At 46.7% G+C, this 23,901-nt stretch overlaps 1 protein-coding gene and 1 long non-coding RNA gene across 11 annotated transcripts in view; both read right to left on the reverse strand.

The window, feature by feature from the left end:
- The window catches only part of pebp4 (phosphatidylethanolamine binding protein 4), a 553,891-nt gene that overhangs the window by 99,040 nt on the left and 430,950 nt on the right, over window positions 1-23,901 (reverse strand). For 6 of the 10 annotated variants that reach the window (XM_087984379.1, XM_087984373.1, XM_087984377.1 and 3 more), the window contains one exon: window positions 8,159-8,343. The exons of the other annotated variants lie outside the window; for them this stretch is intronic. In XM_087984379.1, coding sequence (XP_087840505.1) covers window positions 8,159-8,343 — 185 coding nt within the window. The remainder of the gene's footprint in view (window positions 1-8,158; window positions 8,344-23,901) is intronic. 10 annotated transcript variants of the gene reach the window in all.
- LOC148135687 (uncharacterized) lies at window positions 8,431-23,572 on the reverse strand. The gene is made up of 2 exons (XR_015754878.1): window positions 23,199-23,572; window positions 8,431-9,243 (listed from the first exon to the last, which is right to left on the reverse strand). It is a non-coding gene; the product is annotated as an uncharacterized LOC148135687 (long non-coding RNA).

A 23,901-nucleotide genomic window follows, 5' to 3' on the forward strand; every position in this document is an offset into this window, starting at 1 on the left:
GCTGAGTATGTGATGATATCAGTTTTATCACATTACATTCTTCAGAAAACATAGGAACATAGCAAGCCATTTGGCACTTCAGGCTTTGCCATTCAATAAGATTATGGGTGATCTGGTTGTGGTCTCAGCTTCACTTTCCTGTCTATCACCAATAACTTTGGACTCTCTACATTACCAAAGATCTGTTTGACTTGACCTTGAATACATTTAAAGACTTGGCCACAATATCTTCTGGGAAAGACAATTCAACGTTTTAATGACTTTTTTAAAAATGAAAATTCTTTATCTTTTTCTTAAAACAGTGACTTTGTCTTAAACTGAAGACCTTTTATTCTTAAACTATGTCCCCTAGTTTTAGTCTCCAACAAGAGAAAATATCCTTTGATATCCATTCTTTCCAGTCCCCTCAAGTTCCTGTATCATTTAGTAAGATCATCATTCATTCTTCTAAACACCTGTGGCCATTCCCTTTCTGAATAACAGAAGTGCATCATCTCAGGAATGAGTTTAGAGAGCGTTCTCTGAACTGTTTCTAAACCAAAAATATGTTTTGCAAACAAAGAGACTAAAACTGGCTGCAACACTCCAGCTCAGATCCCACTAATGTCTTGGATAGCTGCAGTTAAATTTCTCTACTTTCCTAATCCATTTCCCTTGTCATAAATGGCAATATTCCATTCTCCTTTAAACAGGTCACCTTTCAAAGATCATACGTGTTGACTCCACTGCACATTCGTCTTGACCTTCACAATGTAAGTAATATCACTGAATGAAAAGAAAAATCTAGAAAGATGGGAAAAAAACAGAAATAGAGTCATAGAGATGTACAGCATGGAAACAGATCCTTCGGTCCAACTCGTCCATGCCAACTAGATATCCCAACCCAATCTAGCCCCATCTGCCAGCACATGGCTCATATCCCTCCAAACCCTTCCTATTCATATACCCATCCAAATGCCTCTTAAATGTTGCAATTGTACCAGCCTCCACCACATCCTCTTGTGTGAAATGGTTGCCTCTTAGATCTCTTTTATATCTTTCCCCTCTCACCCTAAACCTATGCCCTCTTGTTCTGGTCTCCCTGACTCCAGGGGAAAGACTTTGTCTATTTATCCTATCCATGCCCCTCATAATTTGTAAACCTCTATAAGGTCACCCCTCAGCCTCCGACGCTCCAGGGAAAACAGCCCTAGCCTATTAAACCTCTCCCTATAGCTCAAATCCTCCAATCCTGGCAACATCCTTGTAAATAAATCTTTTCTGAACCCTTTCAAGTTCCACAACATCTTTCCGATAGGGAGGAGACCAGAAGTGCATGCAATATTCCAACAGTGGCCTAACCAATGTCCTGTACAGCCGCAACATGTCCTCCCAACTCCTGTACTCAATACTCTGACCAATAAAGGAAAGCATACCAAATGACAGACAATGTCTTAAAAAACTTCTTGAGTTAAAGCCATTTCACAAATGGTTCAGGTGACATGTTTCTGGCATTAAATGCCAAGGATCAAACAGAATGAATGGTGAAATTATAACTGGTCTGTAATTAGCAAACATATTACAATTCCGATGGCCCATTTATTCAGGGTATTTATTTCAACAGTTTTCTTTCTTTATGTATTGGTTCTACTGTCAGTTTTTGTTTTGGTCAGCTGATTGTTTATTATGCAGAAAAACTTTTGAACATGTTTTAGAGTTTTCCAAATTCTGTTAATGACACTGCAGATGTCCTTATTAGTGCAAAATCAAATTTGATTTGATTTGATTAGTTCCATAGAAGATTCATAACAGACTTGAAACATGAACTTTTTCTCTCTTTACAGATGGTACCAGACTAGCTGAGTTTCTCCAGCACTTCCTCTTTTTAGCTCAGATTTTCCAATCTAACTACATAACTGAAGTTCTTCATTCTTAGAATTATTCTTGAGAGTCTTTTCTGCATCCTTTCTCACGCCTTCACATCCTTGTTTAATTTGATTTAATACTCAAGTTAATGGTGAACCAGTGTCTTACACAGGTTCATAATAACCTTTTTGCTTTGTGACTCTGCACCCCTATTTATGAAGACCAGCATCTTCTATGCTTTTTCAACTGTTCAATCTCCAATGCCACTTTTCATGATATGAGCCAACATATCCCCAGTTGCTCTGACCCTCTACTCCCTTTATAATTGTGTCCCTTACCTTGTATTGTCTGTCCCATTCTCCCCACCAAAATAAATCACTTCAAATTTCTTCCATAATCTATATCATTGGCCACTTGTTTGCCCATATAACGAGCATATCTTTGTCTTCCTGTGGTTTAATACAATCTTGCAACAGTTCACAAAACCTCCACAAATTTTGAAATGGAGGCTTGCACACTGAAGTCTATGCTATCAAAATATATCAAGAAGAGCAGGAGGTCCTAACATTAAAACCTGGAGAAATCTCAGTGTAAACATCTTTCCAGTCTGAAAGATACCTGCTAACCACTGCACTGGCTGTTGTTATTCAGCCACTTTCATACCCATGTTGCTCCTGACCTTTTTATTCCTTGAGCTGAAAAAGAAATGCTTAGGCATCAGGAAGAATGCATGCTCTCTTTCTACCTCTTCCCTCTGGCTGGTAGACGTGTACAGCACCGTCCGTAATTTTACATCCAGTCAGATCACTGGGTCAGGAGAAGCAGAGTAGCATCACTGCAATGCCGCTTTCAAATTTGTGATCTGGTCATTGACAGGTACAAGCTCCCCACAGTCCATTCTTGGTAATCACAGTCACAAAGTGGAGGGTTTTCCATTTTGATTTGTTCATCAATTATCCACATTTGCCATGTTTTGTATGGATCGAGTTTAAGATTGCCTATAACTTTGCTGAAAATGGAAGCCAATGATTTTTTATGTCAGATATTTCACAGATTGCATGTTTGAGACTTCTTCTGAACTCCATTAGGCATACAAAGCTTCATCAGTTGAAAGTTGTATTCTGAAGGTGAGGCAATAGGTCTGGAAGGGTGTGAGATTATTATTATCATAGTCATGTCATTGGACAAGTAATCCAGAGGCCAAGTCTCAGGGGACATCAGTTCAAATTCCATCATGGAACTGGTAGAACCTAAAATTCAAATAAATAATTAAATGTGGAATTGAAAACGAATTTCAATGAGGTTAGGGTCCATACACAGTTCTTGGCCATGGAGGAGACAAAGGGCATCACTGATGATGTCCAAAACACTAATACGAATGCTTCCAAGTTTGTGATTGCCAAGTTCTTGACCAGGTTGATTTGCTTTTATCTTGGGAATTGTGGTCATGGAGGTTAGGATGTGATGGAGCTGCACGACAATATAGGTTCGAGTGAAGTCAAGCCATTCAGTAATGCCACATTAATTTTCACAGGACACTGAATGTCATGAGCTACTGGTCAGATTTTCTCTTAGTGGAAATTATCATTGCCTCGCATTTGTGGCAATCTTCAGCCTATCTTTTGTACTGATGACCTCAGCATCCCTGAAGATGATGATGTCTGTGGAGCCTCCTCCTCCAGCACATTTAATTGTCCATCACAATTCAACTCTGGAAGTGAGAGGACTGCAGAGCTTAGATCTTATCCATTGGTTATGAGATCGCTTAGCTCTCTCTGTCACTTACTGCTTGTGCTGCTTAGCATGCCAGAAATCCCGATTTGTAACTTCACCAAGTTGAAACCTCATTTTTGAGAGTATCTGATGCTGCTCCTGGCATGCCCTTCTGTATTCTTCAAGGCACCAAGCTTAATGGTAATGGTTGAGGGGAAGACATTTTCTGGATTAGTGGTGCTGGAAGAGCACAGCAGTTCAGGCAGCATCCAAGGAGCTTCGAAATCGACGTTTCGGGAAAAAGCCATTCATCAGGAATAAAGGTAGTGAGCCTGAAGCGTGGAGAGATAAGCTAGAGGAGGGTGAGGGTGGGGAGAAAGTAGCTACAGTGGGGAAAAGGATGAAAGTGATAGGTCAGGGAGGAGAGGGTGGAGTGGATAGGTGGAAAAGGAGATAGGCAGGTAGGACAAGTCCAGACAAGTCATGGGGACAGAGCTGAGCTGGAAGTTTGGAACTAGGGTGAGGTGGGGGAAGGGGAAATGAGGAAACTGTTGAAGTCCACGTTGATGCCCTGGGGTTGAAGTGTTCCGAGGCGGAAGATGAGGCATTCTTCCTCCAGGTGTCTGGTGGTGAGGGAGCGGCGGTGAAGGAGGCCCAGACCTCCATGTCCTCAGCAGAGTGGGAGGGGGGAGTTGAAATGTTGGGCCACGGGGCAGTGTGGTTGATTGGTGCGGGTGTCCCAGAAATGTTCCCTAAAGCGCTCTGCTAGGAGGCGCCCAGTCTCCCCAATGTAGAGGAGACCGCATCGGGAGCAACGGATACAATAATGATATTAGTGGATGTACAAGTAAAACTTTGAGATGGTCCAGGTAAATTTAAGGTCAGGGTGGAATGTGTTGGTGAAGTTGATGAATTGTTCAACCTCCTCGCGGGAGCACGAGGTGGCGTCAATGCAGTCTTCAATGTCGCGGAGGAAGAGGTGGGGAGTGGTGCCGGTGTTATCACGGAAGGTCAACTGCTCGACGTAGCCAACAAACTCACCCATTGTAACAACTTCACCAACACATTCCACCCTGACCTTAAATTTACCTGGACCATCTCTGACACCTCCCTCCCCTTCCTGGACCTCTCCATCTCCATTAATGACGACCGACTTGACACCGACATTTTTTACAAACCCACCGACTCCCACAGCTACCTGGATTACACCTCTTCCCACCCTACCTCCTGCAAAAATGCCATCCCGTATTCCCAATTCCTCCACCTCCGCCGGATCTGCTCCCAGGAGGACCAGTTCCACCACAGAACACACCAGATGGCCTCCTTCTTTAGAGACCGCAATTTCCCTTCCCACGTGGTTAAAGATGCCCTCCAACGCATCTCGTCTACATCCCGCACCTCCGCCCTCAGACCCCATCCCTCCAACCGTAACAAGGACAGAACGCCCCTGGTGCTCACCTTCCACCCTACCAACCTTCGCATAAACCAAATCATCCGCCAACATTTCTGCCACCTCCAAACAGACCCCACCACTAGGAATATATTTCCCTCCCCACCCCTTTCCGCCATCCGCAAAGACCGTTCCCTCCGTGACTACCTGGTCAGGTCCATGCCCCCCTACAACCCACCCTCCCATCCTGGCACTTTCCCCTGCCACCGCAGGAACTGTAAAACCTGCGCCCACACCTCCTCCCTCACCTCTATCCAAAGCCCTAAAGGAGCCTTCCACATCTATCAAAGTTTTACTTGCACATCCACTAATATCATTTATTGTATCCGTTGCTCCCGATGCGGTCTCCTCTACATTGGGGAGACTGGGCACCTCCTAGTAGAGCGCTTTAGGGAACATCTCCGGGACACCCGCACCAATCAACCACACCGCCCCGTGGCCCAACATTTCAACTCCCCCTCCCACTCTGCTGAGGACATGGAGGTCTGGGCCTCCTTCACCGCCGCTCCTTCACCACCAGACGCCTGGAGGAAGAACGCCTCATCTTCCGCCTCGGAACACTTCAACCCCAGGGCATCAATGTGGACTTCAACAGTTTCCTCATTTCCCCTTCCCCCACCTCACCCTAGTTCCAAACTTCCAGCCCAGCACTGTCCCCATGACTTGTCCGGACTTGTCCTACCTGCCTATCTCCTTTTCCACCTATCCACTCCACCCTCTCCTCCCTGACCTATCACCTTCATCCCCTCCCCTACTCACTCATTGTACTCTATGCTACTTTCTCCCCACCCCTACCCTCCTCTAGCTTATCTCTCCATGCTTCAGGCTCACTGCCTTTATTCCTGATGAATGGCTTTTGCCCGAAACGTCGATTTCGAAGCTCCTTGGATGCTGCCTGAACTGCTGTGCTCTTCCAGCACCACTACTCCAGAATCTGGTTTCCAGCATCTGCAGTCATTGTTTTTACCTCTGAGGGGAAGACATGCCTGGCTATGAGGTCACAAATTGTGTCGAACTACGATTCTGCTGCCTGATGGATATCCTGTTTTGAGTTGCTCAATCGTTTAAAGTCTGTCCCATTAAGCATGGCAATAGTGCCCTATAACACGATGGAAAATATTTTCAATACAAAATGGGGCTTCATCTCCACAAGGACTGTTTGGGAGGTCACTCTTAGATGAGAAGAGATTAGATCAATTAGATTACTTACAGTGTGGAAACAGGCCCTTCAGCCCAACAAGTCCACACCGACCCTTCGAAGAGCAACCCACCCAGACCCATTCCCCTACATTTACCCCTTCGCCTAACACTACGGGCAATTTAGCGTGGCTAATTCACCTAACTTGCACATCTTTGTGACTGTGGGAGGAAACCGGAGCACCCAGAGGAAATCCACGCAGACATGGGGAGAATGTGCAAACTCCACACAGACAGTTGCCTGAGCCGAGAATTGATCCTGAGTCTCTGGCACTGTGAGGCAGCAGTGCTAATCACTGTGCCACCATGCCGCCCACAAATGTAATCTTACTGATATTGTCTTGGACAGATGCATCTGCATCAGGATATATCCAGGGATCGTGACAGTGTTGTCTGGAACATTGCATGTATGGTGTGATTCCGTGAGTTTGAGTATGTCAGACTGTTACTTAACCAGTTGATCAGACATCTATCCTAAGCTATCTCATCCTGTGTGAGGTAGACTTCAAGTAGATCTGCAGGCCAAAACAAACTGAGCCAAGAAATAATTCTTCAGAGTTTCAGAGTCACATTTTTAATCCAGACCTATTCAGAGGTTAGCAGCAAATTTGTGCAGTTGCTGGAATTCTATATTGAAAACCACAAATGCTGGAGCTCACAGTGGGTCAGACAGCATCCATGGACAGACAGCAAGCTCATGTTTTGAGTCTAGATGACTCTTCATCAGAGCTGAAGTGAAGTGTGCAGGGGGCAGCATTTATGAAAGTGGGATGGGGTGTGTTGGCTGTAGAGTGCTGGGGAAGAAAAGATATTGATAGTTTAGACGAGGTGACTGGAATGTGAGAACGGTGGAACAATGGTATCTCTAACTGCCAGACTGGGAAGAACAGACAGCCCTATTGAGGTGGGGGGAGGGGAGAGACAGTGACAAAGAATGTAATAAGTAAAGCTAAAAGGGAAGGAACAGGAGATGGTTTATAATTTGAAGGAGTTGAACTCGATATTAAGTTCAGAAGGATGTAAAGTCTGAAGATGAGATGTTGTTCCTCCAGTTTGCGCTGTGATTCACTGGAACACTGCAGCATGCCAAGGACAGACATGTGGACATGTGAGCAGGACACCTTGCTAAAATGACCGGCTGCGAGAAGGTTGGGGTCATGCTTGTGCATTGAGGTGGTCACCCAGTCTGTGTTTGGTTTCTCCAACGTAGAAAAGGCCACATTGGGAGTGAGGGGAGAATGTATTTGGTGGTGGTGGTGTTCTGCTGGGGTTATCTGAAATGGTGGAGAATGATCCTTTCAATACAGAGGCTGGTGGGATGAAAAGGGAGGAAAAGGGGTACCTTATCATGCTGTTGTGAGTGATGGGAAGGGGCAAGGACGGAAGTACGGGTGTTAGGCTGGATCTGGTTGAGGGCCCGGTTAAACCACAGTGGGCGGGAAACCACAGTTATGGAACAGGCTGTTGACAGGTCAATAAAAGTTAATTTTGCTTAGAAGTTGCCAGAAACACATCTTTGATGAGCAACTTACAGTTTCTTAATTGAAGGATTGTGGACCACTACCTTTCAATTTTTATTTATTTTAATTGACTGTTGAGAGAAAATCTGCATATAATTTCTATTTGTTTCAGGCCACTGAAAAGTTGCCTTTTGGTGTGATATTCAATAAGGGCCTCGCAGGAGACTGTTTAAATAAGAACAATGTCACTGTTGCTTGACTTCACGCTTTTTGAACCAGATGATCCTGAGTTCAAGGACCACATCACAGATGTCAGCACAACATCCAGGCTGAGATTCTAATGTCAAGCTGAATGCTGGCTGCATTGCTGGTGGTGCCATCTTTCAGATGTGACAATGAAACAGTTTCACGGAACTATTCAAAGATCAACCACAAAGTTCTCCCCAGTGCCCAAGCCAAAACTTATCTTCAGTAAATTCCTGAAACAAATTACCTGGTCACCATTTCTTTGCTGTTTGAGGGATCTTGCTTTGTGCAAATTGGCTGCTGTGTTTTCAAGGTTCCAATGCTGCAATACTACTTGATTGACTGCAAAGTACTTGGAGATGTCCTGAGCTTGTGGAAGGTGCAGGAGAAATACAAGTTCTTTTGTTTGTGACCAAAAGAACCCTGCTTTTCCTGTCAACAAAATGTATTTGCTTGTTTAATAGCCCATATCAAAGTCATTGATTGTGCAAGAAACATTTAAGCTTCTGAGACATGTAATTAAGGAACTCTGTGAATATAAGACTTTTATGTTTGATTGATCTCTCATGTTTATACATCACAACTTTGAATGATGTAATGAAATCAATAAAATGAATAGAAATAATCAATAAATCAAATAACCGAATGACTGACAAAAAGAGAAAAGAATCAACATTAAATACAACAAAATATTTCCAATTAAAAACCGCAGGTTTGATTTTATGCTTTTCACTGTATCTCAGGGTGTGACAACAATAAATCAAATCAAATTACACATTTAGTTTTGCACTTCAAGCTGAACACCAAGAAGAGTATCATTGCTCCATATCAACACTGACTGTCCCAACTACTTAAGTTGAATCATTCAGTATGCCACTGCTCTTCTGATAACTAAAATTCTCTTGAAACAGGAGATGGAATTGATTCTATAGCACAAAAGCTCTACAATGATTCATAATATTAATTATTGTTAAGTATATACAAGGCCTCAATTTGTTTAAGTATTACATAACAGAACACAAAACAAACAATTTATCACAGCTTTGTTACAGTTCACATTTCGGTTTCAGTGCTGCGAATGTGAAATGTTGTAAAATGCAACATAATATTCAATTATTATCTGCGTTGCAAAATAATTATCTTTAATTGTTTAATTTTAAATCTGTGCAATTTCTCTGGACGTAGGTTCCTTTCCACACAGAAAGACACACATTATGAATATCAATTGAGGTGGTAAATGTTGACCTGAAGAATATCCCTGCAGAATGCTGTTCTCCTGGAATCACCACTGCATTGCGATTCTCGTTTGTTGAGTGTCACGGAAGGTTTGCTCTGCAAGGCCAAGCAAGATCTTTTACCACATTTTACCAAATATGCCTAATTAATTAACTACCTGTCCTTATGGCACCACTCTTGCCTGTTTCCAGCCCAATCTTACCAGCCGCTATTCCCAGAAGAACATGCCACTCACCAGGCTTCTGATGGAAGATGAGCATCTCTGGCACTTGGGCCATCTTTAAAATGCCACTTCACATCCAGACAAACACTGGCATTCTGAAACTCTGGACAGTCTTTCCAAAGATGTCTGAGAATATGGCACGCGATTTCCTGACAGGAACCTGGAGGTCCTAGTGGATAAAGGAGTGTCCTCTTTTCCCCTGAGGATCAGCGGAGGTGTCCATACCATCAGGCCCCGGCAGCATCATCTGTGGCGGTCACCTGGTTCAGTGCTGTAAATACAGTCTAGAAAATTGGCCAGCCAGCAGTGCCACAGGAAGCTCTCCACTCTCTGAGAGCAAGTGCCATACTCTTCTCTTGTATACACCGTACTCATTTTGTCTCTCTTGCTGCATCCATCTCCCACCAAAGCCAATGCGTGCAGAATCTTTCTTGACCGGCTGTTGTCTCCTCTCAATGTGCCACATCATTAAAACTCCAAGGCTTCTTTATTGCTTATTCCCTCACCTGGGGCATCTTTCTCCCACTTCTACCACCAGTGATAACTAGGCCACTGATCCTCATCTCACTTGAGCTCTCCATCTCTGATGAGAAAATGCCCCCTTGATAGGGCGGAATGAGCCACAACTGGCGCCCCCCCCACCACCCTCCACTGTCAGATTTCAATCAAGAATCTCATCCATTAGTAGTGAAGAATGGGGCTGCTCCTGTGGGAAAGTGAGATATTGATAACCCACTGACTGCGTAAGTACCACTCTTCATTAAACTGCAACCCACCCATGAACACTGTTGTCAATGTTATTCATTGCATATTACATCAAACAACTGACTGTGATGTCTTCTCTCTCCGACGTCTTGAAGATACCAGCAGGATGGCCATGGCCCCGGGGGAGAAACAAGCTATTCCACCAGAAGACACCTCTTTAATCTCCATGGAAGAGAATTCCAAGGCCTCATAGAAAGAATTGCCTCTTGCAACCCCTGCCTGTTCAGACACTGACCTGGGTGGGAATGTCAGATTTAAAATGTTTTGGAGCACAAACTGGTATGCACGTCTCTTCCACAGTCTGCACCTCAGCAAGAAAGAAATGTTCCTGGCTTCTAGCACACAGAGGACTGCCAGAGACTGGACAATTGCTTAGCCTGAGGCAGGAGAGAACTCTTTGGCATCGGTCATATTGGACTTCATTGAAATACACAATGAGGAACAGGAGCAGTAGGAAGGTATCTGGGAGGCAATGGTCCTCATAACCTCGAGGCTGTCATAGTTCAGCTATCCCAAACAGCTGAATATCTCACTGATTCCATGGACAAGATGGCTGCTGCCATGGGGAGCCGGGTCCAGCAGCATCAGGAGATGCTAGAAAGGACCACTCCCATGTTCTCCACGGCCCCAGTCATGCATCCTCACAACTGAAAGCATGACTGAAGCACAGATACTGAGATGTAGTGTCATAAAATCTCACAGCACAGAAGCAGACAATTTGGCTCAATTCATCCATGATGACCATGGGGGCACAGTGACTCAGTGGTTAGCACTGCTGCCTCATAGTGCCACGTACATGGGTTCAATTCCACAATCGGGTGACTGTCTGTGTGGATTCTCCCCCGTCTGTGTGGATTTCCTCCGGGCACTCCGGTTCCCTCCCACAGTCCAAGGATGTCTAGGTTAGGCGGATTGTCCATGCAAAATTGCCCATCGTGTCCAGGAAAGTATAGGGTTACAGGGATAGGGTTGGGGGGAGTGGGATGCTGTTTGGAGGTTTGGTGTGCACTCAATGGGCCAAATGGCCTGCTTCCACACTGTAGGGATTCTATGATCCCATGACCAGGTTTCTCAAACTGAACTCATCCTATTTGCCAGCATTTGGCCCATATCCTTCTGAACTCTTCCGATTCAAGTAGCAGTCCAAATGTTTTATAAATGCTGTACTTGCACCAGCCTCCACCGCTTCCTCTGGCAGCTCGTTCCGTACACACACCACCTTCTGTGTAAAATGTTGCACCTCCCTTTTAAATATTTCCCCTCTCAGCTTAAACCTATACCCTCTAGTTTTAAACTCCCCTACTCTGGGGAAAAGTCCTTGACTATTCAGCTTATCTGTGCCACTCACGATCTTGTAAGTCTCGATAAGGCCCCTGGCTTTTCCTTGCAGTCTTCCTTAAATAATTGCAAAACATTACCCATCTTCCAGTCTTCTCGCACTCAATCATGGTTGTTGATGATCCAAAATCTCTGTTAGGGGATCCGCAATATTTTTCCGAGCTTTCCACTGTGTTCTGAGATACATTGACGAGGTCCCAGGATTTATTTACTTTTACACATTTTAAGAAAGGATGTACTGGCACTGGAAGGGATGCAGAGGAGCATCACGAGGTTCATTCTAGTGTTGAGGGAGTTGTCTTATGAGGAAAGACTGAGTAGATTGGGATTATATTCATTGGAATTCAGAAGATTGAGGGGCATCTTTTAGAAACATATAAAATTATGAAGGGAATAGATAAGATAGAAGTAGAGGTGAAGCGAGGACAAGAAGGTATAGCCTCAGAAGTCGGGGGAGCAGATTTAGGACTGAATTGAGAGGAACTTCTTCACCCAGAGGGTTGTTAATCTATGGAATTCCTTGCCCAGTGAAGTGGCTAACACTACTTCAGTAAACATCTTGAAAGCTAAGGTAGTTATGTTTTTTGAACAATAAAGGAATTAAGGGATACCGTGAGAGTGTGGGTAAGTGAATCAGAGTCCACAAAAAGATCAGCCATGATCTTATTAAATGGTGGAGCAGGCTCGAAGGGCCAGAAGCCTACTCCTGCTCCTAGGTCTTATGATTTTATGTTCATATGTGAGCCCTGCCATGCCAGGAATCAATTTGGTAAATCTTCATTGCACTCCCTCTTATAGAAAGAACAATCTTCCTTAGATAAGGAGACCAAATCTCCACACAATATTCCCAGTGTGGCCTCACTAATGCCCTGTATAGCGACAGCAAGTTCCTGTCCTGGAATCCTCTGGCTATGAAGACCAACATTGTTTGCTTCTTTCTTGTCTGCTGCACCAGCACACTTACTTTCAGCGACTGGTGCTCGAAGACACCCAGGTCTTGTTGAATATTCCCCTCTCTCAATTTACAGCCATTTTTGTACAATTTGCCTTCCTATTTTTGTGACCAAAATGGATAACTCACATTTATCCATATTATGCTGCATTGGCCATGCATTAGCTCACTCACTCAGCTTGTCTAAATCACACTGTCACATTTCTGCATCCTATTAACAGGGGCACAGAACAGAAGAGCAAGGGAATGACATTGTACGTGCTAAGACACTTATTAGACCTCATCCTGAAGTATTGTGTACAATTGTGAGATGCAAACGAAGCAAGGATGATGTGTAATAAACCTTTTCACATTGCGAGTAGTTTGAGTCTGGAATGCACTGCTTGGAAATGTGCTGGGAGCAGGTTCAATGGATGTGGAGGCACGTATCCTGAATCAATATCTGTGTTGAGCCTTTAGAAAGGAAGGTGAACAAGACATGTACAAGGCAATGGAATCTGCTGGCATCATTGTCCCTCTTGGTCAAACAGCCTGAAATTTTCCCTGGCCTCTATGTGAACACGTTTTGGTGTGGAATGAACCTACACCTGGAGCAGGGAGTTGTTCAGCATGGAGGGAACCAGGAATTCACCAAGCTCACAGTTTGGGTCCTGGACAGTGCATTGGTTTGTGCGTTATATTTTTGCCCTGGATAGGGCCCCACATTGATGGGTCTTTCAGACTCCACCCTCACAGATCGAGATATTTCCACTACCCGCTGTGTGCGCGTGTGGTCGCAGCCATTCTCTTTCACAATGTGAAGGTTTGATTTTCACCGTGATGGAACACAACAGTGAGCTCACTTTGGGGAACTGACACGAGCTTGAAGCTCTATGTGAAATTGAAGCTCAAGCATCCGGATCGCCTTTTCTGCGAATGTCCTCGCTTTCTCACTTCCGCAGGTCCCCACCAACACACTACATGAACCTGCACTTGCCCAGCTTTCTCCCTTCCTGGTCTATCTGATGACAGGACCAGGTGTAGTCAGACACAGAAGCCAGGGTACTCCTGACCGTAGGTGATCCTGGTTCCCACATTACCCTGTTCCCAACTGTTCTTCACCCTGGCCCACCATTCCAATTAGAGAATAACCTCGGTTATCCCATCAAGGTGGACGGCGAGTATTTTGTACGGCTAACTGATCATTCAGATAACTGATCAGGATTTGCGTGGTGGCAGCAAAAGTAGGAACAGGGTTCCCACGGCGATGGCAATCGCATGAACAGCGTCCCGCGGTGAGGGTAATAGCAGGAACAGGGTCCCGTGGTGAGGGCAATAGCAGGAACAGGGTCCCGTGGAGGCGGCAATACCAGGAACAGGGTCCCGTGGTGAGGGCAATAGCAGGAACACGGTCCCGTGGTGAGGGCAATAGCAGGAACAGGGTCCCGTGGAGGCGGCAATACCAGGAACAGGGTCCCGTGGTGAGGGCAATAGCAGGAACAGGGTCCCGTGGTGAGGGCAATAGCAGGAACAGGGTGCCGTGGAGACGGCAATACCAGGTACAGGGACTGTGGTGAGGGCAATACCAGGAACAGGGTCCTGTGGTGAGGGCAATAGCAGGAACAGGGTCCCGTGGTGAGGGCAATAGCATGAACAGGGTCCCGTGGTGAGGGCAATAGCAGGAACAGGGTCCCGTGGAGGCGGCAATACCAGGAACAGGGTCCCGTGGTGAGGGCAATAGTAGGAACAGGGTCCCATGGTGGCAGCAATACCAGGAACACGGCCCCGTGGAGGCGGATATACCAGGAGCAGGGTCCCATGGTGAGGGCAATAGCAGGAACAGGGTCCCATGGTGAGGGCAATAGCAGGAACAGGGTCCCGTGGAAGCGGAATACCAGGAACAGGGTCCTATGGTGTGGGCAATACCAGGAACAGGGTCCCGTGGTGAGGGCAATAGCCTGAACAGCGTCCCGTGGTGAGGGCAATAGCAGGAACAGGGTCCCGTGGTGAGGGCAATAGCATGAACAACGTCCCAGGTTGAGGGCAATAGCAGGAACAGGGTCCCGTGGTGAGGGCAATACCAGGAACAGGGTCCCATGGTGAGGGCAAGATCAGGAACAGAGTCCCGTGGTGAGGGCATTAGCATGAACAGGGTCCCGTGGTGAGGGCAATAGCAGGAACAGGGACCCGTGGAGGCGGCAATACCAGGAGCAGGGTCCCGTGGTGAGGGCAATAACAGGAACAGGGTCCCATGGTGGCAGCAATTTAGCATGAACAGGGTCCCATGGTGAGGGCAATAGCAGGAACGGGGTCCCGTGGTGAGGGCAATAGCAGGAACAGGGTCCCGTGGTGAGGGCAATAGCAGGAACAGGGTCCCGTGGTGAGGGCAATAGCCTGAACAGCGTCCCGTGGTGAGGGCAATAGCAGGAACAGGGTCCCGTGGTGATGGCAATAGCAGGAACAGGGTCCTGTGGTGTGGGCAATACCAGGAACAGGGTCCCGTGGTGAGGGCAATAGCATGAACAGGGTCCCGTGGTGAGGGCAATAGCAGGAACAGGGTCCCGTGATGAGGGCAATAGCAGGAACAGCGTCCCGTGGTGAGGGCAATAGCAGGAACAGGGTCCCGTGGAGGCGGCAATACCAGGAACAGGGTCCCGTGGTGAGGGCAATAGCAGGAACAGGGTCCCATGGTGAGGGCAATAGCAGGAACAGGGTGCCGTGGAGGCAGCAATACCAGGAACAGGGACTGTGGTGAGGGCAATACCAGGAACAGGGTCCTGTGGTGAGGGCAATAGCAGGAACAGGGTCCCGTGGTGAGGGCAATAGCAGGAACAGGGTCCCGTGGTGAGGGCAATAGCATGAACAGGGTCCCGTGGTGAGGGCAATAGCAAGAACAGGGTCCCGTGGTGAGGGCAATAGCAGGAACAGGGTCCAGTGGTGAGGGCAATAGTAGGAACAGGGTCCCGTGGTGAGGGCAATAGCAGGAACAGGGTCCCGTGGTGAGGGCAATAGCCTGAACAGCGTCCCGTGGTGAGGGCAATAGCAGGAACAGGGTCCCGTGGTGATGGCAATAGCAGGAACAGGGTCCTGTGGTGTGGGCAATACCAGGAACAGGGTCCCGTGGTGAGGGCAATAGCATGAACAGGGTCCCGTGGTGAGGGCAATAGCAGGAACAGGGTCCCGTGATGAGGGCAATAGCAGGAACAGCGTCCCGTGGTGAGGGCAATAGCAGGAACAGGGTCCCGTGGAGGCGGCAATACCAGGAACAGGGTCCCGTGGTGAGGGCAATAACAGGAACAGGGTCCCATGGTGAGGGCAATAGCATGAACAGGGTCCCGTGGTGAGGGCAATAGCAGGAACAGGGTCCCATGGTGAGGGCAATAGCATGAACAGCGTCCCGTGGTGAGGGCAATAGCAGGAACAGGGTTTCATGGTGATGGCAATAGCATGAACAGGGTCCCGTGGTGAGTGCAATAGCATGAACAGGGTCCCGTGGTGAGGGCAATAGCAGGAACAGGGTCCCGTGGTGGCAGCAATAACAGAAACAGGGTCCCGTCGTGAGGGCAATAGCAGGAACAGGGTCCCGTGGTGAGGGCAATAGCATGTACAGGGTCCTGTGGTGAGGGCAATAGCAGGAACAGGGTCCCGTGGTGGCAGCAATAACAGGAACAGGGTCCCGTGGTGAGGGCAATAGCAGGAACAGGGTCCCGTGGAAGCGGAATACCAGGAACAGGGTCCTATGGTGTGGGCAATACCAGGAACAGGGTCCCGTGGTGAGGGCAATAACATGAACAGCGTCCCGTGGTGAGGGCAATAGCAGGAACAGGGTCCCGTGGTGAGGGCAATAACATGAACAGCGTCCCGTGGTGAGGGCAATAACATGAACAGGGTCCCGTGGTGAGGGCAATACCAGGAACAGGGTCCCATGGTGAGGGCAAGATCAGGAATAGAGTCCCGTGGTGAGGGCATTAGCATGAACAGGGTCCCGTGGTGAGGGCAATAGCAGGAACAGGGTCCCGTGGAGGCGGCAATACCAGGAGCAGGGTCCCGTGGTGATGGCAATAACAGGAACAGGGTCCCATGGTGGCAGCAATTTAGCATGAACAGGGTCCCATGGTGAGGGCAATAGCAGGAACGGGGTCCCGTGGTGAGGGCAATAGCAGGAACAGGGTCCCGTGGTGAGGGCAATAGCAGGAACAGGGTCCCGTGGTGAGGGCAATAGCCTGAACAGCGTCCCGTGGTGAGGGCAATAGCAGGAACAGGGTCCCGTGGTGAGGGCAATAGCATGAACAACGTCCCAGGTTGAGGGCAATAGCAGGAACAGGGTCCCGTGGTGAGGGCAATACCAGGAACAGGGTCCCATGGTGAGGGCAAGATCAGGAACAGAGTCCCGTGGTGAGGGCATTAGCATGAACAGGGTCCCGTGGTGAGGGCAATAGCAGGAACAGGGTCCCGTGGAGGCGGCAATACCAGGAGCAGGGTCCCGTGGTGAGGGCAATAACAGGAACAGGGTCCCATGGTGGCAGCAATTTAGCATGAACAGGGTCCCATGGTGAGGGCAATAGCAGGAACGGGGTCCCGTGGTGAGGGCAATAGCAGGAACAGGGTCCCGTGGTGAGGTCAATAGCAGGAACAGGGTCCCGTGGTGAGGGCAATAGCCTGAACAGCGTCCCGTGGTGAGGGCAATAGCAGGAACAGGGTCCCGTGGTGATGGCAATAGCAGGAACAGGGTCCTGTGGTGTGGGCAATACCAGGAACAGGGTCCCGTGGTGAGGGCAATAGCATGAACAGGGTCCCGTGGTGAGGGCAATAGCAGGAACAGGGTCCCGTGATGAGGGCAATAGCATGAACAGGGTCCCGTGGTGGCAGCAATAGCACGAACAGGGTCCCGTGGTGGCGGCAATACCAGGAACAGGGTTCCGTCGTGGCGGCAATACCAGGAACAGGGTCCCGTGGTGAGGGCAATAGCAGGAACAGGGTCCCGTGGTGAGGGCAATAGCAGGAACAGGGTCCCGTGGTGATGGCAATACCAGGAACAGGGTCCCGTGGTGATGGCAATAGCAGGAACAGGGTCCCGTGGTGATGGCAATACCAGGAACAGGGTCCCGTGATGAGGACAATAGCAGGAACAGGGTCCCGTGGTGAGGGCAATAGCAGGAACAGGGTCCCGTGGTGAGGGCAATAGCAGGAACAGGGTCCCGTGGTGAGGGCAATAGCAGGAACAGGGTCCCGTGATGAGGACAATAGCAGGAACAGGGTCCCGTGGTGAGGGCAATAGCAGGAACAGTGCCCCGTGGTGGCAGCAATAGCAGGCACAGGGCCGCGTGGTGAGGGCAATAGCATGAACTGGGTCCCATGGTGAGGGCAATAGCAGCAACAGGGTCCCGTGGTGAGGGCAATAGCAGGAACAGGGTTTCATGGTGATGGCAATAGCATGAACAGGGTCCCGTGGTGAGTGCAATAGCATGAACAGGGTCCCGTGGTGAGGGCAATAGCAGGAACAGGGTCCCGTGGTGGCAGCAATAACAGAAACAGGGTCCCGTCGTGAGGGCAATAACATGAACAGGGTCCCGTGGTGAGGGCAACAGCATGTACAGGGTCCCGTGGTGAGGGCAATAGCAGGAACAGGGTCCCGTGGTGGCAGCAATAACAGGAACAGGGTCCCGTGGTGAGGGCAATACCAGGAACAGGGTCCCGTGGTGAGGGCAATAGCAGGAACAGGGTCCCATGGTGGCAGCAATAACATGAACAGGGTCCCGTGGTGAGGGCAATAGCAGGAACAGGGTCCCGTGGTGAGGGCAATACCAGGGACATTGTCCCGTGGTGAGGGCAATAGCATGAACAGGGTCCCATGGTGAAGGCAATAGCAGGAACAGTGTCCCGTGGTGGCAGCAATAACAGGAACAGGGTCCCATGGTGATGGCAATAGCAGGAACAAGGAACCGTGGTGAGGACAATAGCAGGAACAGGGCCTTGTGGCAACCCGCCAGCCCAGTCTGCCTGCCCTCGCTGTGCTTTTATTTAAATTAAATAAAATGTTTATGGGACCTTGAGATCTTGTTCAGGTTATCTGAAATTTGGATAACTGGGTTGTTCTGTACCCCTTCACAATGTCATCCTCATTTTGCCCAGCCTGCAATCCACCATCTCCACAAGTAGGTTCTCCTCGAGTCTCCTTCCAGCAGCAGCGGCCCCTCTTTGTTTCCCACTCCCCCATCTCCTTTCCCTTTCTTGCCTGTGGACAGATCTGACAACTGACGTTTGCCCACTCACTTTACTGACTTAAATGCTTCACTCAAGATGAGAAGTACCCAGGCCCCTGACCAATTCCCGCATATCTTCCTGGCTGCATTAGCCTTTCAGAGCTACAAGACTAACTCTCTGGAGCCACAGGTCTGACTGTGACCTACTGCAGAGGTACAGACCCACTGACTGAGAAAAACCTGACTGTGGCCAATCTCTGGATTGATATCAGAGACTTATTGCGCTGGAAACCCTTGGCTGATGGGTGCCTTCCTGAACTCCAGTGATGACTGCTCCCTTACAATTTTGTAAAATGGCTGCTTGCTAGCTGTGTTTGCTGTGTAAGCTGATGGCACATTGCACTGGTGTGAAATTGATGCAAAAGCACTGTGAGGATTTTGAGGGGTTGGCAATTCTTGGGTGTCAGTGTTTCGACAACAGCTGTGTGCAGCTGGTAATATTTCTTGTGCTTTTGTTGTGTGCCGACCAACACTGAGGCTTTTCACAGCCAGCAACAAGTTGAAATCACCGAGTACCTGCTCAGACTTCCACATGAAGGATTGTGATGGTTGGGACAATAGAATGCTGCATATTAATGAGGCAAGAGGTACAGTTAATACATTCATTAACAAGCAATAATGCCTATAAGTGGACAATTCACCACTGCCTTGCAAGAACCTCATTTCAATAACCAGAACTCGTACATGTCTTTCAGGCCCCTAGAAGATTCTGCCCTGCATCTTTTTATTACCTTTCTATTTGAGCTGTGGACTGACAACAAGGAAGATTTGCTTCAAATCAAGGAGACAATGCAAAGAGATGGATGCAGTTTGAACAATCATATTTATTGGAGCATAATGTAACTTGTATACAATGTTGCTTTCCCTGGAAAAGTGAGAAGTAAAAGCAGATTATTTACTGTCCAGGTGATGACAACTTGTACGGCTTGTTGGGATCAGTGCAACAGAGAACTATCTAGCCTGTGAAGAGAAAGCACCCTTTTCTACAAATCCTGTACTGAGTGGAGAATGAAGTATCTTTAAATCAGTGAAAGAAGGAATGTTCAACCAGTGAAAGAAAGAGCATCGGTGTACAAACAGACTTGTGTTAACACCAAAAAACTAAAAAGCAATTGAAAGCAAGAGAAAGAAAGCAACTCATTAAAGACTGTTTTGCTGATTTTTCTTTCTTTTTCAAGCCTTAATATGTACATCTGTCTCTTTGGGAAAGGGAGAAATTGAGGGAGGGATAGAGTTTAGCTTGTAGAGTTACGAATTAGGAATTCATATTTCCGAACTGTCACCGGTTAAAGACAATTTGTTTGAGTTATTTTCTTGAGGAGTACAGAAACCTATGAGTATTTTCTTTTAACTTGAGTCTGTCAGGTAAACTGGGTACTGTGGTGAGTTTGATGAAACCTTTTCACATTTATGACGACTCTGAAAATTGTGGCACTTGATTTCCAATGCACAATCCCAGTCAGTTATAACTTAGATTGTCCCACTCACTGGCTTTTTCTCCCTTTTATAACTTGTTTTTAACAAGCATTCATCAAGTTTCTCTTCAGAAACGTCTAATGAATCAGAATTCACGACCCTATCGAACATGTACTCAAAATGCTAATTACATTGTGTCAGCAAGTTTTCCCTTATGTTTCCTCAGGTTTTTCTGTTGATTACCTTAAATTTGCTGCCTCTGGTTATGAACCCATCAGCCAGTGAAAACTGCTACTCTTTCTTTACTCTGTCCCAGCATTTCAATAAGTCAGCTTTTACAATTTACTCTGTCTTATTTCCCTTGGAGAACAACCTCAATTTCTCCTTTCATCTACCTGATTGTAATCCCTCACAACCTTTTCATCAATCTGTTCTCTGCATTTCTCTAAAATGTTTACATCCTTCCTGAAGGACGATAGCCAGAATTGGGGACAATATTCCAGCTGGGGCTGAACTCATATTTTAGAAAGATACTGCAAAATTTCCTGGCTTCTGTACTCTGTGCTTCCACACATGAAGTCACTTTCATAACCTTTGGTACCACTCAAGATTTGTGCACAAGTAAGCCCTGGATTGTCAATTTGACCTGACTTGTCCGCTTAGAAGATGATGGGATTGGGTTTTCCATCTGCCTGATTCTGACTGACCTCCATCGAGTGACAGTAGCAAACTATGAAGATGCACACAATCAGATTTAGCTCTGTGGATCTCATAGTTTTACGATAATTTCAGAATTTGGAAACACAAAGCCATTTGCTGAGAAGAGATAGATCATTACTGGCTTCAGTTTTTGATCCTTTTGAAGGACAAATGCAGTTCCTTGAAGGCTTCAAAACAGCCAGGACTTAAACTTTGTTTGTTTAAAAAGAAAACAAGAGCAAAAATGGGACATGAGAAAACACTGATGGATTCTGTCAGTCTATCAAGGGGAAGTGGATACCCATGGAAAGAGTAAGTTCCATTAGGCATAGGCATATCGGTGCCGGGAGCTGGATGATATTGGTAGGGTGATCAATTAAATACTTCACATCCATCTTGACTTTGGAGAAAGAGGATATATGTTCAGAATTCAGGAAGAAGGTCTGTGAGGTTGACATAAGTAGTGAGGACTGTTGGAGATTTTAGCAGGCTTAAAAGTGGACAAATCCCAGGTCCAGATGAGTTACATCCTCGGCTGCTGTGGGAGACAAAGGAGGGCCTGAGAGAGAGGTCATGCGCACAAATGTGAATTCTTCAAAGTGGTGATCAGGTGCATGTAGGTGAGGATCATGCAGTTGATGAAGTTTAGATGGATTTTAGTAAAGACTGATAAAGAAGGTACAAGCTCATGGGATCCAGGATAACTTGCAAGTTGGATCCAAAATTGACTTTGTTATGGAAAAAAGTGTTGTGGTAGAAGCTATTTGTATGACTGAAGGCCGGTGTCGAGTGACATACTACACGGACCAATGCTGGGTCTGTTATTGTTTGTGATACATAAAAACGATAGAGAAGAACATATAGGGGAAACGATAAGTAAGTTTGCAGATGACACAAATATTAGCCTGGTCGTTTGACTGTGAAAGGAAAGGACTTAGCTTACAGGAGCACATAGAGGATTAGTCGGATGGGCAGATGAATGGCAGATGGAATTTAGCCCTGATAAGTGTATAGTGATGCATTTTTGAAGAAGGAAGAAGACAATGAATGGTAGGACATAAGAAAGGATCTTGGGGTGCCTGTCCATAGATCCCTGAAAGCAGCAGGCCAGGTGAGTAGGATAGTTAAGAAGGCAGGTGGGATGCTTGCCTTTACTGGTCGTACAAAGTTAAAAATCACAGGTTATAGTCTAACAGGTTTAATTGGAAGCACACAAACTTTTTAACTTTGTACACCCCAGTCCAACACCGGCATCTCCAAATCAATCTTTACTGGTCGTGGCATGGATTATATGAGCAGAGAGGTTATGTTGCTGTTGCACAGGACTTTGGTTAGGTCACAGCTGGTGTACTGTGTGCAGTTCTCGTCAGCACACTGCATGAAGGATGCAATTGCGCTGGAGTGGGTACAAAGGAGATTCACCAGGATGTTGCCTGGGATGGACCAGTTTAGCCATTAAGAGAGTCTGGAGAAGCTCAGGTTCTTTTCTTTCAAAACAGAGTAGGCTGAGAGAGGATCTGATTGAGGTGTGAAAGACTATGAGAGGCTTGAGCAGGATGGATAGAAAGTACCTGGCCCCTTTATTTGAAGGGTCAATAACAAGGGGGCATAATGTTAAGGTGAAAGGCAGATGTTTAGAGGGAATTTGAGGAAACCAGATTCACCAGAGGGCAGTGGGAATCTGGGATGAACTGCCTGGGATGGTCACTGCAGCAGGAAACCGCACAATCTTCAAAAAGTAATTGGATCAGCATTTGAAATGTCATAATATTCAAGGTTATGAGCCAAGTGCTGGAAAGTGGGATTCATATAGATTTAGTGCAGTGATTGTAACGAGGTCACCCAAGTGGACCTCATGGAATTTGAGCTCCCTGACTGAAACAGAAGTGCCAGGGGTTCTGTTCACTATGAGAGCTAGCTCTGAGGGAGCTGAATCAGTGTCAAGGACTCTCCTTGTGTAAATAAAGGGGGACATGGTATTGGGATACCGGCCTCTGTGGAGTTACTTCAATTTGAGTAGTTTTTGTCGGTGCAGCTTTGATGGACCAAAGGACCTCTTCTGCACTGCATGATTTCATTGAAATGAAGAACACCACTTTATGCTTTGGCTCTTGTCTTCATATATGGACTACTGAATAATGGCCAAATACAAATATTCTAGATGGCTATCAGGGTGTCTACAATAGCAATGCTGAGGAATGGTTCAGGGAAAGCTAAGACACCTTGCTGAGAATTATATATGTTTTATAATATTCACTCCAACGGCAGAGTCAAGAACATTCATAAATGCACATTTTCAAGTTCATTGTTTCAGCAACAAATGTGCATGATCTTTGTCAGATATCTGAAAATATGCAAGTAGTTTCCAGGTCTATATACACCAGTACTGAACCACATTCTTAAAATGGATGCTTACCTCTGTCACAATTTGGCTTGAATTTCAGTAGTTCAAGATACAATGACATTGAACCGGATTCTGTGGAGGTGTCTTGAAAGTACACAGTTCTATCTGTGGTATCCTGTTGAATGACAACTACCTACTTCTGACATTTCTCGACTTCATTGACTTCTTCCTCTCTTGGTCCCAGCAGTTTTTTCTTAGTCACTTTGCAATGAACAGATCAGTGCTTTGTGCACACACACACGCGTACATACACAGCCATTTCTTTGCCAGGATGACTCATGCTCTCAGACACCATTATTGGCAGCTCCAGTCAGATGCTACAGTGCCGACTTGTTGGGGATTTCCAAATCTCTGCACTGCTGAACTCAATTTGATGAGAACAAGCTTTTTTTTTTAAATAAAGTTGGCTCCTTTCAATTGCCAAGCCTTCCCTGAACTAACCTCCAAACATTAGATTGGTTATCTTATGCACTGTGAACAACATCCAAAATCAAATTCAATGAGCCAATTGATCTTTCAACTTTAAAACGTTGAGATGTCCTCATTAGTTTCATATACACATCTGTTCTCTGTCAGTGTTCTCTCATTCATCCTGATAGCAATTATAACTTATATCAAAAGCATCAACACTGGACAGTACCACCATTAAAGAAGAAAACAGCCAAAGCAAATTCAATTTTTAAACACATCATTGTAAAAAGATGTGAAGGCAGCA

The sequence above is a fragment of the Chiloscyllium plagiosum genome, unplaced genomic scaffold (genome assembly GCF_037043375.1).
Source record: "Chiloscyllium plagiosum isolate Xiang-an unplaced genomic scaffold, Cpla_swu_hap1 HiC_scaffold_48, whole genome shotgun sequence".
Lineage (NCBI taxonomy): Eukaryota > Metazoa > Chordata > Chondrichthyes > Orectolobiformes > Hemiscylliidae > Chiloscyllium > Chiloscyllium plagiosum.